Genomic DNA, 19,164 nt, shown 5'->3' on the forward strand with positions numbered 1-19,164 from the left:
AGTGAGGATAAATTATGTATCAGTGCAAATGAGTTCAACTTAATTTTACATTCAATTTCAAGTTGACTGGGATTAAGTTCCAATCTAATTAATTCATTATACTCAATTCAATATACTATTCAAATTTGGTTTCTCAATACAATTGCTCAAATTCAGCAATTCAAATGCAAATGCAAAATATTCAAATTCGGTTTGAGGTAACACAAGTTTGACTCCTACAAGTCCTCCTTTAGTCCGCTAGTTATACTCCTGTGGCAGTTATACTCCTGTGGCAGTTATACTCCTGTGGCAGTTATACTCCTGTGGCAGTTATACTCCTGTGGCTGGAGAGTCACTTGAGTGTCACAGTGGGCAGCCAAGGAGCCAATTATCCAAACACATTAGCTAGCTTCAGCCAAGCCATTATTCAACTGGAGAGAGAGAGAGCGAGAGAGAGAGAGAGATGGAGGGAGAGAGAGAGATGGAGGGAGAGAGAGAGAGAAAGAGAGGATATAGAGACAGGGGGAATAAGCACTGAATAGAAAGAAGGCATTGACAGAAAAAGAGATGAAGAGAGAAATCGAAAGAAAGAGGAATGAATATTGGAAGAGTAGAAAAAGGTTGAAAGAGACAGAACAGAGAGAGATAATTTTGTGTTTCCAGTGTTAGAGAGAGATAGATTTAGGATAGTTTGATGATGAGAGATTAGAGATAGAGATAGAGGAGATAGATAGATAAATAGATAGATAGAGAGGAGAGAGAGAGAGAGAGAGAGAGAGAGAGAGAGAGAGAGAGAGAGAGAGAGAGAACCATCTGCTGTTTCTGTTTGAAGAATAAACGGGCAGTAGGACAAATGATTTCCAGCTCTGTAACTGCCCTACTTTCTGCCACACACACACACACACCATTACAGAGAGGTATGTGTTGAGCAATAGTTTGCCTTTGATAAGTTTTGGACGACCTGGCATCAGAGGGTTGGCACTAAAATAGGTGTTCCTCTAAAGTGGGTCAGGGTGATGAGGTGACCCTTGGTTATGTTCTGACGCAGTTCGATGACGACGGTTGAGAATTATGTTTTTATCATTTTGGAGGCAGGGCGACTGTTGACAGATGATCTGTTTGACTAGGGCAGAGCACTGATATTCATTCAAGGATGTAATAATTCATTGACACACACAATAAATGAAGAACAGATGCCGAGGGAATAAATATCACTTGAATGAACACGCCTTACACACACACACACACACACACACCTACAAAGATGGAGTAGGAGTTAAAAAAAAAAAAAAAAAAAAAAAAAAAAGGTGTAATCAGAATAAATACAAATCAGTAAAATGTCCTTAGTGACTTACTGCCGGACATGAGGTACAGGCCATTGGGGTCCACTGCCAGACTGGTCACTGCATCCAGGTGGGCAACCATCGAGTGGATGAGCTTACCTGGAACAGCAGGAGACACCAGCTTTACAAAATGTCAGTCATATACTAGTCCCTAATCCCACATAACCACACATAAATTAATATTAACTCGTAAAACCACACATACCGTAACTATACATACCACACCACACTAACTTTGATTTTTAGTATGAACTTACTTTTAATGTTAATGTAATGTTTATTGATGTCTTTCTAAGTCTTTTTAGACAAAACATAACCTGAGCACATATATACATTTGGAGATCACAATGGTGAACTAATTGGTTACACCAGCGGTTCTCAAACATTTTTTCCCTGTGTACCTCGACTCGGCTCGCATACCCCCACCATCCGACACATAAAAAGCATTAACACTTTCTTGTTGACGCATTACAGGCAACACGTTTAATTAGCCGCCCTACATGATAACAAATAACAAAATAAAACTGGTCTATGAGCTCTCACACTAAAAAAAAACAAATGTGGAGAACCACATTATGAAACACAAAGAACAAAGAGAACATAGGCCTAAGATTAAAAAACAAAATAAAATATAATTTTTAACACCTTTCCGACATTGCCCTTTTTATCTCACGTACCCCCTAGTGGAAGCTCGTGTACAGTACCACCGGTGGTAGACGTACCACAGTTTGGGAATCCCTGGGTTAGACTGATATTTCAAACTGTAGCTTTCTATGGTTATGGCTTTACAGTTGGCAGTGTGGCTAGGCCTAGGTCACATCTGAGGACATTAGACTAATGGGACAGCACAAGACCACTGCTAGATCTTAGAGACGGATGATGGATGTCGGACAGCTGAGGGGAGGACTGTGGACTGCACTGTGTGGCCCTGCTGGTGTGCCGTACCTGTGTTGTTGTCGTAGAAACGGATGTGTCGGTCTTCCTGGGCAGTGATGGTGATGGGCAACGTGGGGTGACTGAGCACTTTATTTATGTGAAAGGAGACATCTGAGGAAGAGGAAGAGAGAGAGAGAAAGAGAGAGAGAGAAAGTCCTTTATGCACATTAAACCCAATAGTAAAACCGATCAACTGTGAAAAGCATACTTAATCCGAGAGACAGAGACAGGGAGAGAGAGACACAGAGAGATAGAGAGATGGGTGTGGGGGTAAATAGAGCACAAATAGATAGAGATACAGTGTGTGTGTGTGTGTGTGTGTGTTCGTCCTTACCCCTTTCCCCTCAGTGTCCTGTTTAAGCTTTGTGTTTGTGTGTGTGTGTGTGTGTGTGTGTGTGTGTGTGTGTGTGTGTGTGTGTGTCCTTACCCCTTTCCCCTGCCGTCTCAGTGTCCTGTTTAAGCTTCGTGTGTGTGTGTGTGTGTGTGTGTGTGTGCGTGCTTGTGCGTGTGTGTGTGTCCTTACGTGTGTGTGTGTGCATGTCCTTACCACTTTCGCCTGCCGTCTCAGTGTCCAGTTTGAGCAGGAGCTGCTGAGTCTCCATGTTGTAGATGCCGATCTGACCGCTGTCGAACGCCGCCACCATGTGGGCAGGCTCACTACAAACCAGGTCAACCGAGGAGGGGATACCCATGTCTGCGCACAAACAAACAAACAAACAAACCAACAAACAAACACCCCAGCTTTAAGTTTTTATTTACATTATCACATCAGCAACACCACTACGAGCACCTCAACATTTCATTCATAAGCTGGAAATGATAAAGAGTTAAAACACCAAAAAGAGCACAAGAAATCCATACTCCTCCATTCAACAGTAGCATGAGTAGGCGGGTTACCTATTAGATTTTACCTCAAATAAGTCCAGTACTGATCTATTGTGTCATAGTGCAACTGTGTAAAGTAATTAAGTGTAGTGGGTTTGTATGGCTGGATAAGAGAGTATAGTGGTTGTGTATGGCTGGGGTAAGAGAGTATAGTGGTTGTGTATGGCAGGGGTAAGAGGGTATAGTGGTTGTGTATGGCAGGGGTAAGAGGGTAGGGGGATAAGGGCGGGTTACAACTGTTCATCTGCATATTTCATATTGCACTGATAACCCACCACACCGACCAGTTCGTCTAATTCACCTAGATGTGGTTGTTACTCAACCAGTTCAATTACTTTATGCTTCTGCACTAATAATGCATTTTATTACACTGAACTTGCAAGCCGATATTCTTCCTACAGGCAGTAGGGGCGGATGAGAGAGTCTTCATTCGCCCTGTAATGAGTCATTTAACCATATACCGACTTACGAAGATGAGTAATTAACACGAAAACGTTGCCTGGTGTCCCTTTAAGGTGAGGGTGTGTGTCTGTGTATGTGTTAAGGTGAGGGTGTGTGTGTGTGTGTGTGTGTGTGTGTGTGTGTGTGTGACCTTGGTCCTGGTTGAAGGTGGCATGCAGGGCGGCTGCCAGGCCCCACAGGCTACCACAGACGAAAAGCCGGGCCGGGTCGAGCAGGAGAGCAGCCGTGGTGGACCGCGACTGCACCAATGCCACTAACCCACAATCCTCTGGGGTGGCCACACAGAGCGCCACGCAACACCGACGCTTCTGATGGAGAGAGAGAGAGAGAGACAGAGAGAGGGATGGAAGGGGAGACAGAGGGAGAGAGAGAGAGAGAGAGAGAGAGAGAGAGGGAGAGAGGGAGAGAGAGAAAGAGGGATGACAGAGAGGCAGAAATCAACTGGACAGTTTCAATATGAGCTGCAGAGTTCAGTGAGAATTTGACTGTCAAATAAGAAAAGAAAAAGAAAACAGCATGAAGGAGAGAAAAGAGGAGAAAGAGAGAGAGAGAGAGAGAGAGAGAGAGAGAGAGAGAGAGAGGAGGGAGAGAGAGAGAGAGAGAGGGAGAGAGAGAGAGAGAGAGTGAGAGAAAGAGGGATGACAGAGAGGCAGAAATAGACCAAAAAGAGAGGGGGAAGAGATGCTGAGGGAGTGGGAAATAGAGTAATGGAGAGTGAAGACAGCCGCACAGTCCCACAGCAGCGGAACATACCATACGAGTCGTAGGGGTCGATGTTGGGGTTGGGCGTGTTCCAGCTCTGAATGGTTCCGTCTATTCCACCGCTGAAGCACTGTTCTCCACTAGAACTCATCACCACACACAGAACTGCACCCCTGCACACACAACCAAACAACAACATAAACACGCAAAAGGCACTCACTTTTTTACACGGTTACACACACAAACACACACACACACAAACATCTCTTTTACAAAGACTGTAACAGCAATGAAATAATGATTACTGACATCTATTCCCAATACTTTTCTTAAGAAAAAAAAATAAATGAAAAAGTATATATAGTATTTATTGATTTGCATTGTCACAGAACCACAACATTTCAGTAAGTACACGAGATGGTAAAGGCTTTAACAATCCGATATCCTACATTCTATATGTTTGAGTGTACGTACATGTATGTGTGTGTGTGTGTGTCTGTTCTCACCTGTGCGTGTGTGTGTGTGTGTGTGGCTGTTCTCACCTGTGTGTGTGTGTGTGTATATGTGTGTATGTGAGTGAGGCTGTTCTCACCTGTGTGCTCTGAAAGTATAGATGGGCTCCACATCAAGAGCAGCACACCTGAAAGACAAGGAGAGATATGTCAATTAGCAAGAGTAAGAACCTTCCATATCTGCAGGTGTACAGTACAAATGCTGCAGTTCTGTTTTTACCTGAGGCACATGTGCTATAGATTAGTGTATACATCACACTCCTCCCCCATAGGCCTCCCATAAGGAGATAGATAGAGAGAGAGAGAGAGAGAGAGAGAGAGAGAGAGAGAGAGGGAGTGTCTGTGGCATACATTTGCTTTTGTGTGTGTGTGTGTGTGCGGTGCTAATCGCATGTGTGTGTACACGTCCCTCTGCGCAGTGGGCGGGTGTGTGTGTGTGTGTGTGTGTGTGTGTGTGTATTACGTGCATGTGTGTGTACACGTCCCCCGCGGTGTGCGGGTGTGTGTGTACATGTCCTGTATGCTGCGCAGGCGGTGTGTATGTGTGCAGGTGTGTGTGTGTGTGTGTGTGTGTGTGTGTGTGTGTGTGTGTGTGTGCGCCTCCTCACTTTCTTGGTGGGAATGATTTGCTTCAGGTTTCATGCATCGATCATGTTTGTCTCTAACGTTATTGGTAACGTTATGGGTATGGATGTGCTTGTGTCTGTCTCCTGTGTTTTTCAGGTGTGAATTCCACACATTTCACAACTTCAGCCTATTTGTCTATGTGAATGGACTGGGATGTGTGTGTGTGTGTGTGTGTGTGTGTGGTGTGTGTGTGTGTGTTTGTGTGTGTGTGTACATGTGTGTGTGTGTGTGTGTATGTGTGTGTGTGTTTTGCCTCACTTCGGTGGGGCTGGTCTTTCTGCAGGTTCCATTATCTGGAGCCGCGGTGGTCCCTCGGAGGCGGACTGTGCAGCACGGGCTCGATGGGGTGGAAGGCCAGCGCGCGCACCGAGTCAAAGTGGCTCCGCAGCGTGAACTTGGGGTTCCACGTCTTACGCAGGTCCTGACTGCTGGACATCTGCTGAACGAGCGACAGGGCGAGAGAGAGGGGGAGAGAGAGAGGGATGAGGGTTGTAGAGAGGGAGGGAGAGAGAGAGGGGGAGAGAAGGAGGGAGGGATGAGGGTAGTAGAGAGGGAGGGATTGAGAGATAGAGTAATGACAGAGTGATATCGGAGAGATGAGAAATAGAGGGATGAGCAATAGATAGATGGAGAGAGAGAGAGAGAGAGAGAGAGAGAGAGAGAGAGAGAGAGAGAGAGAGAGAGAGAGAGAGAGAGAGAGAGAGAGAGAGAGAGGAAGATGGGAAAGATGGACAAGGTGTCCGAGTGGAGGTTGGAGGTGAGGGATGAACAGAGGTAGAAAAAAGGAGAGAGGGAGGAGGGAAATAGAGTGATGGAAAAGAGAAAGAGAGAGTGGGAATGATGCAGAAAAGGGAAAGAAAGAATGAAAAAGAATAGAAAAGAAGGATGGAGAGAGAGAGAAAAAGGAAGAAAGAGAGAGCAGTGAACAAAGTTAGTAAAAAAGGTTCATGATATGACCAAGTGAAAACCACTCTTTGACTGCACACACACACACACACACACAAAGAATTCAACAGCAAGAGTTTGTTGAATAGCCGCCCACAGTTCTCAAGCTGGCAGCTTGTCAGGCACTTACACACCCACACACACCTGGACCGATTGCATCAGCTACCTGACCCTGGCGCCACAGACTACATATTGTGTGTGTGTGTGTGTGTGTGTGTGTGTGTGTGTGTGTGTGTGTGTGTGTGTGTGTGTGTGTGTGTGTGTGTGTGACAGAAAAAGTGTGTGTGTTTGGTGCGACTCCTTTAATTAAAAACAATGTGCTGCATTGATTGCGGTGTAGCTTCTATACCAGACTGGGCCGACTTGAGTGCTATTGACCTCAGAGTCCCTCTCTCTTTCTCTCTCACACACACACACACACACAAACACTACATAACAAACCACAATATATAACCTAACCTAAAAAAAAATTAAAAAAACATGACGCACATCAAAACACAACAAAGCCCAAAAGGCCCCAAAGCAATGTGGCACACAACCCCAGACACACACACACACAAACATAACACACACACAGGCAATACCACCCGCAGCACACAGTCCCTCCTAACCCATCCCCCTAAAAGGAGCGGACAGCTGTCTGCCTGCCACCTGTGCAGTGCCCACTGCATGGACGCCAGATGAGCCCCGCACACACTCAGCCACATGTTTCATAACATGTGTCATAACAGCGCGGCTTGCCTAGCGGCGACGCCCGTGGCTGTGGCCAGCCGCACACGGATGACTGTGGTAAATCGCTTTGACCTACTCTCAGCCTGCTAGCAGGACGAGGGGGGGGATGTAGAATGGAGGGGCAAGAGAGGATGAGTCATTTACTGGGTTGGACTCAACTCTATGTCGGCCACATCCAAACACAGAAACACACAAAACAAAACAAACAAAACAAACAAACACAAACAAAGGCCCAGGAGCAGCTCAGTGAACTTCTCTCAGGGGTGCGGTGTTCACCTGACGGGCCTCAGCACTGCTGCCACTGCCTTCTTCTCTGCACAGCAAAACAAAGAAACAACCATTATACTACCACCACCACTACCAATTACATTACTACAGGACCACAACCATTACACTAAATACCACCACTACCACTACCAGACTACTAGACCACAACCATTACACTACCACCAATTACCACTACCAGACTACTAGACCACAAACATTACACTACTACCACCACGCCTGGTAGACCACAACCATTACACTACTACCACCACCACTACTGCTACTTTACTACTAGACAAACCATTACACTACTACCACCACCAGACTACCAGACCACAACCCATGCAACCTACATCACACCTATTCTTGATGGGGCACTACTGATACCTTGATATCTTCTTCTAACACTTCAGTTTCTAGATCAAGTTGTTTATGCTTTAAATACAGTAATGTGATGCGAGTGGTGCAAATCTCTTTATGACGAACAGAAAATCAAACCGTTGCATCTGCACTTACTACAGACATATTGCAGACCTCCACTGACTAGCTGACTAAAGACCCAGTCCAGACACACACACACACAAACATAACACATACACAGGCAATACCACCCACCAGCAATACAGTCCCTCCTAACCCATCCCCCTAAAAGGCCGGACAGCTGTCTGCCTGCCACCTGTGCAGTGCCCACTGCATGGACGCCAGATGAGCCCCGCACACACTCAGCCACATGTTTCATAACATGTGTCATAACAGCGCGGCTTGCCTAGCGGCGACGCTCCGTGGCCAGGTCAGCCGGCACACGGGATGACTGTAAATCGTTTGGACTACCAGCCGGCTAGCAGGACGAGGGGGGGGGATGTAGAATGGAGGGTGGCAAGAGAGGATGAGTCATTTACTGGGTTGGACTCTAACTCTATGTCGGCCACATCCAAACACAGAAACACAAACAAACAAACAAACAAACAAACACAAACAAAAGGCCCAGGAGCAGCTCAGGGGTGAACTCTCTCAGGGGGGTGCGGTGTTCACCTTTGACGTGGCCTCAGCACTGCTGCCACTGCTCTCTTTCTGCACAGCAAAACAAACAACCATTATACTACCACCACCACTACCACTACATTACTACTAGACCACAACCATTACACTACCACCACCACTACCACTACCAGACTACTAGACCACAACCATTACACTACTACCACCACTACCACTACCAGACTACTAGACCACAACCATTACACTACTACCACCACCAGACCACAACCATTACACTACTACCACCACCACTACTGCTACTTTACTACTAGACCACAACCATTACACTACTACCACCACCAGACTACTAGACCACAACCCATGCAACTCACATCACACCTATTCTTGATGGGCACTACTGATACCTTGATATCTTCGAACACTTCAGTTTCTAGATCAAGGTTGTTTGCGTTTTAAATACAGTACGTATGCGAGTGGTGCAAATCTCTTATGACGAACAGAAAATCAAACCGTTATATCTGCACTTACTACAGACATATTGCAGACCTCCACTGACTAGCTGACTAAAGACCTGTGCAAAATGGATGAACTCCGCACACACACTAAAACGCCACACTGGTTTATTCCGTCTAAAGTTATGGATTATACGTCATCCAAGTCATCCAATGTTACAAAACACAGCAGGAAAACTCTAAAGTCTATACATAAAGGAGTATTGCTGCCATCGATTCAACTCCTTATAATTCTATGGTACAAAACAGAGTCTAATATAATTAGAGTATAATAATGTATAATTATAACATCATTACAATTACAATGCAATTTCACACAAGCTACAGTAGAGTGCTGTGAGGGCCTGGTGCGGTGGTGGCGGTGTTGTCATGGTGGCGGTCGCGGCGAGGGTGCGGCGTGCGAGTACTCACGTCGTAGGCGAGGCTCTCGGCCTCATTGGCCACGGTGAGGCCGGCCAGTTCGCCCAGAACCAGCTCACTCTGCGGCCCCTCGTCTGGGCCCAGGATGAACGACTTGCCTGAGGACGGAGGGAACGTCATGGCCTCCACTGCAAAGCACAGAACACACACACACACACAGAGACACAGACACAGACGCAGACGCAGACACACGGTCAACATCAACTTAGCGTATGCTGAAAACCAACAACAACCAAACACAAAAAAAAAAAGTGACATACCTGTATCTGACAAATTGTTTTTCTTAAGTATAATTTTGGGGCTTTTTGTCTTTTTTTTCCAAATAGGCCAGTGATGAGTGACAGGACGAGAGAGATATGGGGTGGCATCCAAAATGGACCCCACTGTGGTATGGACGTGAGAGATATGGGGTGGCATCCAAAATGGACCCCACTGTGGTTTGGACGTGAGAGATATGGGGTGGCATCCAAAATGGACCCCACTGTGGTATGGACGTGAGATATATGGGGGTGGCATCCAAAATTGACCCCTACTGTGGTATGGACGTTGCAGCTGCTTGCTCCCCACCACATCAAACATACAGTATTGTAGCAAAGTATTATATTTAGGGTTGTGCCAGTGTGCATGTATAAGTGAGTGAGTAAGTGTGTGTCTGTGTGTGTCTGTGTGTGTGTGCCTTACCTTCGTCGGTGCGTCCCAGCTCGTGCTCATTGAGGCGTGGGATGGGGGGCCGGGAGGGGGTTGACCGGGGGCTGCATGGAGGGCAGGTCCTCAGCATCCCGCAGGTTAGCCAGCATGTCCTGCAGCTTAGAGCGGTTAGGCCCTGAGGGCAGCAGAGAGAGAGAGAGAGAGAGAGAGAGAGGGAGGGAGAGAGAGGAAGAGAGGGAGGGAGGGAGAGGGAGAGAGACAGGGAGAGGGGAAAGAGAGAGAGAGAGGGAAAGGGGGACAGAGGGAGGGAGAGAGAAACAGAGATAAATAGATTGATTGGGTGGGGGGTGGAGAAAAACAGAGAAATAAATTAAGGAATAGATAGATTGCAAAGAATTCAAAAATAGGAAAGAGAGAAAGAAAGGAGGATAGAGACATCAATTAGTCTCCTGCTCATCGCCAGCTGGGGCTAGAGACAGCGCTGGGGCTCGTCATGAAGGGAGACGGACACATGGAGGCTTTAAAAAAATAAATAAAATAAATAAATAAATAATAATAAAAAAAAAACAGCGGGAAAGGAAAAAGCACAATGAAGACATGGCTCAGTGGTGGAGCTGAGAGGTCTGGTTGTCTGGCACACGGCTATGGCAGCGGACACAAGTTGCCACCTGCGCCAAGGAGGACATGTTTTTCAGGTTTGGTTTGTTTGAAAGTCTGTTTGCCTGTCAGTAGGATTATGCAAAAAAAATACATGAAATATAGTGGAGGGGTTTGAGCTTTGACCAAAGTAGAAGCCCAGTCAATTTTAGAGAGCATCCAAATTCTTTAACAATATAAGTTGGCGAAGATATATTGGCCTTGGCGGAGGTCTGCATTCTCTAAGTGCCCTTTTAGATATTATTGTTACTATTATGGGATAGAGGGGAAAGAACAGGCATTAAAACCTCATTCTCTACCCAAAGCAAGAGAGGAATGGAACATTTAAGTACTAGTTGAGAAAGAAAACTTAACACCCACGTTTCAGAAGAAAAGAAAATAAAAAAAGAGAGAGTGGAGAAATCATGAGGTGGAATCAAAGTGAGAATTGTGTGAACGGCTCGGCACAGAACAGGAAGTCGGTTGTCACACTTCACAGTCAGAAACACAGGGGGTGATGCGACACACATGCCCAGGTGCATTATGGGAGGGAGGGAGCAGGTGTGTGGAGCGGTTCACCTCTTACACACATGGCTAAGCACACGGAGGGGATGAGAGAGAGAATGAAGAGCGTGGAGGAAATGGGTGAAGGAGTGTGTCCGTGGAAGAGATGGAGAGAGGGATGGAGAGTGTGTCCGTGAAAGAGATGGAGAGAGAGATTCACAGATGAGTGGGAGAAAGTGAAATAAGAGGCAAAAAGTAGCACACCAGACACCATCACCATACACCATCAGCATCCAGACACCATCACCAGACATCACCAAACACCATCATCAGACACCATCAGCATCCAGACACCATCACCAGACACCATCAGCATCCAGACACCATCACCAGACATCACCAAACACCATCACCAGACACCATCAGCATCCAGACACCATCACCAGACACCATCAGCATCCAGACACCATCACCAGACACCATTACCAGACACCATTACCAGACACCATCAGCATCCAGACACCATCACCAAACACCATCACCAGACACCATCAGCATCCAGACACCATCACCAGACACCATCACCAGACACCATCAGCATCCAGACACCATCACCAGACACCATTACCAGACACCATCAGCATCCAGATACCATCACCAGACACCATCAGCATCCAGACACCATCACCATCCAGACACCATCACCAAACACCATCACCAGACACCATCAGCATCCAGACACCATCAGCATCCAGACACCATCACCATCCAGACACCATCACCAAACACCATCACCAGACACCATCAGCATCCAGACACCATCACCAGACACCATCAGCATCCAGACACCATCACCAGACACTAGTGATGGGCAAATGAAGCTTTGGTGAACCACTAAACCACATCAGTGTGAAGCTAGCAACACTAATGAAAAAATCCAATATAGCTGCCACATGTATATTTTTCAACATAAAAGTCCTTACCCAAACCAGTATATGTAACCAAAAACATTGGTTTGCTAAGGACTTTTATGTTGAAAATGTTATGGCGCCATCTTTTTGCTTTTCAGCTAGTGTCGCTAGGTTCACTCTGCTGTGGTTCAGTGGTTCACCAAAGCTTCATTTGCCCATCACTACCAGACACCATCACCAGACACCATCAGCATCCAGACACCATCACAAGACACCATCAGCATCCAGACACCATCATCAGGCACCATCACCAGGCACCAAACACAATCACCAGACACCACCACCAGACACCATCACCAGACACCATCAACAGACACCATCAGCATCACCAGACACCATCATCAGGCACCAAACACAATCGCCAGACACCATCACCAGACACCATCACCAGACACCATCACTTTGTGACAACAGACACCATCATCAGACACCATCACCAGACACCATCACTTTGTGACAACAGACACCATCATCCAGACACCATCACCAGACATCATCACCAGACACCATCACCATTACCATCACCAGACACCATCACCAGACACCATCACCATTACCATCACCAGACACCATCACCAGACACCATCACCAGACACCATTGCCATCCAGACATCATCACCAGACACCATCACCAGACACCATCACCAGACACCATCACCAGACATCATCACCAGACACCATCACCAGACATCATCACCAGACACCATCACAAGACACCATCACCATTACCATCACCAGACACCATCACCAGACACCATTGCCATCCAGACATCATCACCAGACACCATCACCAGACACCATCACCAGACATCATCACCAGACATCATCACCAGACACCATCACCAGACACCATTACCATCCAGACATCATCACCAGACACCATCACCAGACATCATCACCAGACACCATCACAAGACACCATTACCATCCAGACACCATCACCAGACACCATCACCAGACACCATCAGCATCCAGACACCATCAGCATCCAGACACCATCACCAGACACCATCAGCATCCAGACACCATCAGCAGACACTAGTGATGGGCAAATGAAGCTTTGGTGAACCACTAAACCACAGCAGTGTGAAGCTAGCAACACTAATGAAAAAATCCAATATGGCTGCCACATGTAGATTTTTCAACATAAAAAAGTCCTTACCCAAACCAGTATATGTAACCAAAAACATTGGTTTGCTAAGGACTTTTATGTTGAAAAATGTATGTGTGGCGGCCATCTTTTTGCTTTTCAGCTAGTGTCGCTAGGTTCACTCTGCTGTGGTTCAGTGGTTCACCAAAGCTTCATTTGCCCATCACTACCAGACACCATCACCAGACACCATCAGCATCCAGACACCATCAGCATCCAGACACCATCATCAGACACCATCACCAGACACCATCACCAGGCACCAGACACCATCACCAGGCACCATCACCAGGCACCAGACACCATCACCAGACACCATCACCAGGCACCAGACACCATCACCAGACACCATCACCAGACACCATCACCAGACACCATCACCAGGCACCAGACACCATCACCAGACACCATCAGCATCACCATTACCATCACCAGACATCATCACACTCTTTACCATGGAAAGGCAAATCAATTCAACATGACAAAAAAAGGAAGGACACTTAAAAGAATGAGAACGAAAAAAAGAGTGAATAAGAAATAAAAGGATGTGGCATGGCAGGAACAGAAACGAATGAATGAAAGGACTGAGAAGAAGTAATAAAAAAGAAACGAATGAATGAAAGGAATGAAAGACAGGAACGAAGACTAAGAGCAAGTGAATAAGATGGAGGTTTGTTTGTTTGTTTGTTTGTTTGTTTGTTGTCGGTGGTCCCCTCTGAGACTTACTCTTGACCCCCTTCTTGCCCTTGCGCTCCTTCCTGTACTGTTCCTTCAGTCGCGTGATCAGGCCCTGGTCCACCTCCCAGGCCTCCCCTGGACTCTGCTCATCCTTCTCTATACAGGACACACACACACACGCACGCACGCACCACGCATGCACGCACGCACGCACACACACACACAAACATACCCATGCAGACAGACATACAGACACACACAGATATATACACATATAAGCATGCATGTTGTGTAACCAAAATCATTTCTACCCATATTGTGGGAAGTGGCTCATGTGAGCACTTCCTGTCATCACAGGAAATGGAGATCTTTTATGTTTTCAATCGCAAGATTCTCTCTTGGGTTAAGTGCAGAATAAAGATAGTTTTGAAGGTATTTATTGGTCCCGAAACTCTTTTGTAACAGCAGGCACATCCTATTCTGTAGGAGGATACTTCAACAGCAACAGCTCATCTGTGTCCTTCTGTATCTGTAGCCAAAGGACTTGATGGACGCAGGTGGCTATGATCTTGAGCTCTCTCTCTCTGTCAGAGCAGGTGAGGTGGCCAACCAAAGGGTGGCAAAAGGGCACAGAGGTCAGCGCAAGGTCATAAGAGGTCACCGTGAATTCCTTAAGGGGGAGGGCTGATTTACTAAAGCAATCAAGCCACGGGGAACGGATACGGAATATACATAAAAAAAAAGAAAAGACCTACTGAAGTTGAGCTGAACCAAAGAGATAGCCAACAAGGTATTTGGGCTGTGATTCAATTGACTGGTTTACACTCAAGAGGGAAGCACACACAGCTCACCAGCATGCCACACAGTCAGACACACGCAGAGGAATTTCAAAGGGACTTCAAGTGCACAATGACAATAACTGGAATAATATTAAAACCATACAAAAGTAAGTAAAAGATTCAAAATGACAAGTTAAAATGATCTGCAGCACTACTGGAGAGTCAAAATTGTTTAAAATCTGTTACAATAGTTAAAATGGCTGTATGTGTCTGCACTTTGTCTGCACTGAACACTTGAGACTTTGTTATTATTTCATAGTTTCCTCAAAACAGGCCTGTTAGCTGGACAGGCTCTTTATCTGTGTCCTGTGTAGCGTGGCATCTCTCTTCAAGTGCACTGACCTGATGACCCCCCACCAAGTCTAACCAAGCTGTATGTAAACAAACATGCACCACACTGTTGCTGAGCAACAAGGACCACTGGGCCGAAGTCCTCTCAGTTCTGTTTTGTGAGAGTTCTGTTTGGTTATCAAGAAGGATGTGGAGTCTAAGGATTCTAATGAGGAGTCATTGGAGAGAGGATCTATACTTTGCCGTTATATTTAAGATTAGATCTCTTCTTATAGCCACAGTAGACTGGGTAAACCCAGCCCAATCTGCCGGCAATTTGATTTCGCCCTGCAGCTCAGGCTGGAAACCTCCACATTTTTCTATCCTACTTTCGTTACAAATCTGTGGGGACCAATCACAAACTGGCTTATCCACCTGGCGCACCCAGATCGTTGGTCTGATTGTTTGAGTCATTTGAACCCGTTGATCTCGCGTCTTGTGCAATAGAAAATACAGAGCAGACTCCCCAGACTAATGTTCAATCTTAAATAAGATTGAGCTTGGTCTGGTGATAGCCAGACTATAGCTAAGAAGCAATGTTGGTGGTAATTGACAGTCAGCCCAGTGGAGTGGAGTGGGGGGGTTGAAGTAGTGTGACTGAACAAACAGTGTAATATATAACAATATATTCTGCTTTATTTGTTGCATTGTGTCAGTAAAACTGAATATCTTTGGCGTGTGGACAAAACACGCCATTTGGTTCACCTTGGTCTTAAGGGAAACACTCCTCAACATTTTATAGACCAAACAGCTAATGGAGAAACATAACTGAAAGACTACGGACATGCTCTAATTAAAACCAGTGTCCTGAGCAGTGCCTGCTGGGAGGTCAAAGCCCTGCACGGCCTCCACAGTGTCTCTCTCCCTCCTCTCCAATAGCCTTCAAATCATTTCCTGTGATTGCTATGCTAACCCGGGGGGGTCTGGTTTCTTTTTATGTTGTATGCTGGGTCCCTTTATCGTTGTTCATGTAAATGTTGATGTGGTGACTGCAGTTTGTATAGTGAGCTGCCCCTCGAGGACAATTAAGATAGCCATGATCCCCTTCTCCATCCTTCCTTCTCTCTTCTCCTTCTTCTCTCTCTCTCTCCTTACCCCAAGTCTTTTGGCCCTTACCCTGTTACACTCGTTAGCACTAATATGTTCTTCATGGCTCCTTCTTCCTTATTGTCTCTCCCTACCTACTCCTCTCACTCTTCTTCTATATCCCCCTCTCCCCCTATATCCACCTCACCCTCTCCCTCTCTTCTTCTATATCCCCCTCTCCCTCTCTTCTTCTATATCCCCCTCTCCCTCTCTTCTTCTATATCCCCCTCCCACTCTTCTTCTATATCCCTCTCTTCTTCTATATCTCCCTCTCTTCTTCTATATCCCCCTCTCCCTCTCTTCTTCTATATCCCCCTCTCCCTCTCTTCTTCTATATCCCCCTCTCCCACTCTTCTTCTATATCCCTCTCTTCTTCTATATCTCCCTCTCTTCTTCTATATCCCCCTCTCCCACTCTTCTTCTATATCCCTCTCTTCTTCTATATCTCCCTCTCTTCTTCTATATCCCCCTCTCACACTCTTCTTCTATATCCCCCTCTCCCGCTCTTCTTCTACATCCCCCTCTTCTTCTATATCTCCCTCTGTTTTGGGTCGATTTTTTTTATTTACATAAATCATTTTAGATGGACGATAACAATATTCTCACTCTCTCTCACACTTTCTCCCTCCATCCCCCAGCCCTCCCCCTACTTGTCCCTCCTCTTCCTCCCCCTCTCTTACCCCAGTTCTACCCTGGGGTATATCTCCCTCGTCTTCCTCACTATATCTTACCCCAGTTCTACCCCTGGGGTATATCTCCCTCCTCTTCCTCCCCCTCTCTTACCCCAGTTCTACCCTGGGGTATATCTCCCTCCTCTTCTTACCCCAGTTCTACCCTGGGGTATATCTCCCTCCTCCTCCTCCCCCTCTCTTACCCCAGTTCTACCCTGGGGTATATCTCCCTCCTCTTCCTCCCCCTCTCTTACCCCAGTCGGCGCCGGTGGGGTCGGCCGCTCCGTCGGCCTCGTCGGCGCTGGCAAGGAAGTCGAAGCCCTTCATGGCCTCCTCCGTGTCGGGGTCGTCGCTCAGGTCCGCGGACGAGGACGGCGAGGAGGAGGAGGGGGACGGAGACGCCGCCGCTTTCTTCCTCACCATCTGAGAGAGAGAGAATTTTTGTTTTAATTTTCAAAATCTCTTTATCATAATCTTAAAAATACATCAAGATCAACTTGACACTGTACTGTAAAAGTTAGGAAAGAGAATGGCATGGTCACGGTAACTGGTTAAAATGATTTAGGGAGGGAGAGAGAGAGAGAGAGAGAGAGAGAGGGGGGTACAGAGAGTAAGAGAAAGAGAGACACACACACACACCACTTGAACATTAATCTGAGGACATGTTAAAAACTCGCATTACAATCACTAAGAGACTAAGATTAAGAGAGAAGTGGAAACAGGGAGGAACAGCAGGAGAAGAAGATACCTTTTTAAATGCCATCTATTATTATTATTATTATTATTATTATTATTATAATAAAGTCAAAGAGATGGTATTAAGAGACAGAAAGACAAAAAGAGAAAAACGTGTCAGTGTTACCCCTTTAAGCGCTACAAGAATGGCACGGTCACGGTAACGTGTCAGTGTTACCCCTTTATGCGCTACAAGAATGGCACGGTCACGGTAACTGGTTAAAATGATTTAGGGAGGGAAAGAGAGAGAGAGAGAGAGAGAGAGAGAGAGAGAGAGAGAGAGAGAGAGAGAGAGAGAGAGAGAGAGAGAGAGAGAGAGAGAGAGAGAGAGAGAGAGAGAGTGTGACAGTGTGCTTCAATATGAGACTGAACTTAATACTACCGAAATTGAAAACCTTATACACATTTTTGTTCACAAAATTTCAAGAGGATAGAGAGAGGCATAAATCTAGCGACAGAAAAGATTTCTATTCTATATATGTTTTTTTTATGTTGTTTGGAACTGTAGAAGAGGTATAAAAATAGCGTTTTGTAGCGGCAAAATAATATGCCCTTCTCACTTCCACGCTAACGAGCTTTGACTAAAAACGGTAACATCGAACTTTCTCAAAACACATCCGAATGACATGATTTGGATGTCAACTCAACGTATGTACTCCCAATCATCCGTAAATCGATCTAAAGTGCATTTTATTCCGGATAATTCCTTTAAATGTCTCCTGTTTGCGGATGACCTCCTACTTCTGTCCCCAACTGAGTTGGGGCTACAAGAGAGTCTGTCAATCCTGGAAAAATACTCTCAAATTTGGAACCTCCCCATAAATAAAGAAAAAACAAAAATAATGATATTTCAAAAAAAGACACGTTCAACAGAGAATAAATATATTTTCACCCTTGGTGAAAACAGACTTTCCCAAGTGACAAGCTATAACTATTTGGGCCTAAATATTTCCTCCACGGGCAATTTTAATCTGGCTATTAAAGACCTGGTTGACAAAGCACGGAGAACATAATATTGCATAAGAAAATCTCTATACCAATACAACACCCCTATCAAATTGTGGCAAAAGATCTTTGATTCGGTTATCAAGCCCATTATCTTATATGGCAGTGAAATTTGGGGCATAAAACATCAAGATAATTATGAGCTATGGGACAAAAGCCCAGCAAAAACACTACACCTGGAATTCTGTAAGAACATCTTGGGGGTACACAGGAATGCAACAAATATTGCATGCAGAGCAGAACTTGGAAGATATCCACTATTAGTTGATATTCAAAAAAGAGCATGCAAATTTTATTACCATGTACTGTCCTCAAAACCAGAGGATTATAATGACAGTGCCCTTCTACAGAGGAGAACCCACCCAGAGAGAGATCCTTTTGATTATCTTATATCAAAACACAATTTGAATTTGAATACACCTGACATGTCTAAGGCAAAGTTAAAACATCGAAAAATTAACAAAAGAAGAATATTAGAAATATTGGCTAAACAAAATAAAAAAATCCAACAAACTGATCTATTATCAAAAAATAAAAAACAATTATGAATTTGCATCTTATTTAAAATAAATTACAGAGTACAAACAAAG

The 19,164-nt window shown here is 45.5% G+C and overlaps 1 protein-coding gene across 1 annotated transcript in view; it reads right to left on the minus strand.

Annotated features, from left to right (window-relative positions):
- The window catches only part of strn (striatin, calmodulin binding protein), a 59,290-nt gene that overhangs the window by 4,140 nt on the left and 35,986 nt on the right, over positions 1-19,164 (minus strand). Inside the window, 12 exon segments of the mRNA XM_048249005.1 lie at positions 1,335-1,421; positions 2,268-2,369; positions 2,806-2,999; positions 3,790-3,913; positions 4,359-4,480; positions 4,900-4,950; positions 5,707-5,885; positions 9,313-9,449; positions 10,003-10,058; positions 10,060-10,144; positions 13,957-14,064; positions 17,089-17,257. Coding sequence (XP_048104962.1) covers positions 1,335-1,421; positions 2,268-2,369; positions 2,806-2,999; positions 3,790-3,913; positions 4,359-4,480; positions 4,900-4,950; positions 5,707-5,885; positions 9,313-9,449; positions 10,003-10,058; positions 10,060-10,144; positions 13,957-14,064; positions 17,089-17,257 — 1,414 coding nt within the window.

This window comes from Alosa alosa, chromosome 7, assembly GCF_017589495.1.
Source record: "Alosa alosa isolate M-15738 ecotype Scorff River chromosome 7, AALO_Geno_1.1, whole genome shotgun sequence".
Classification (NCBI taxonomy): Eukaryota; Metazoa; Chordata; class Actinopteri; order Clupeiformes; family Clupeidae; genus Alosa; species Alosa alosa.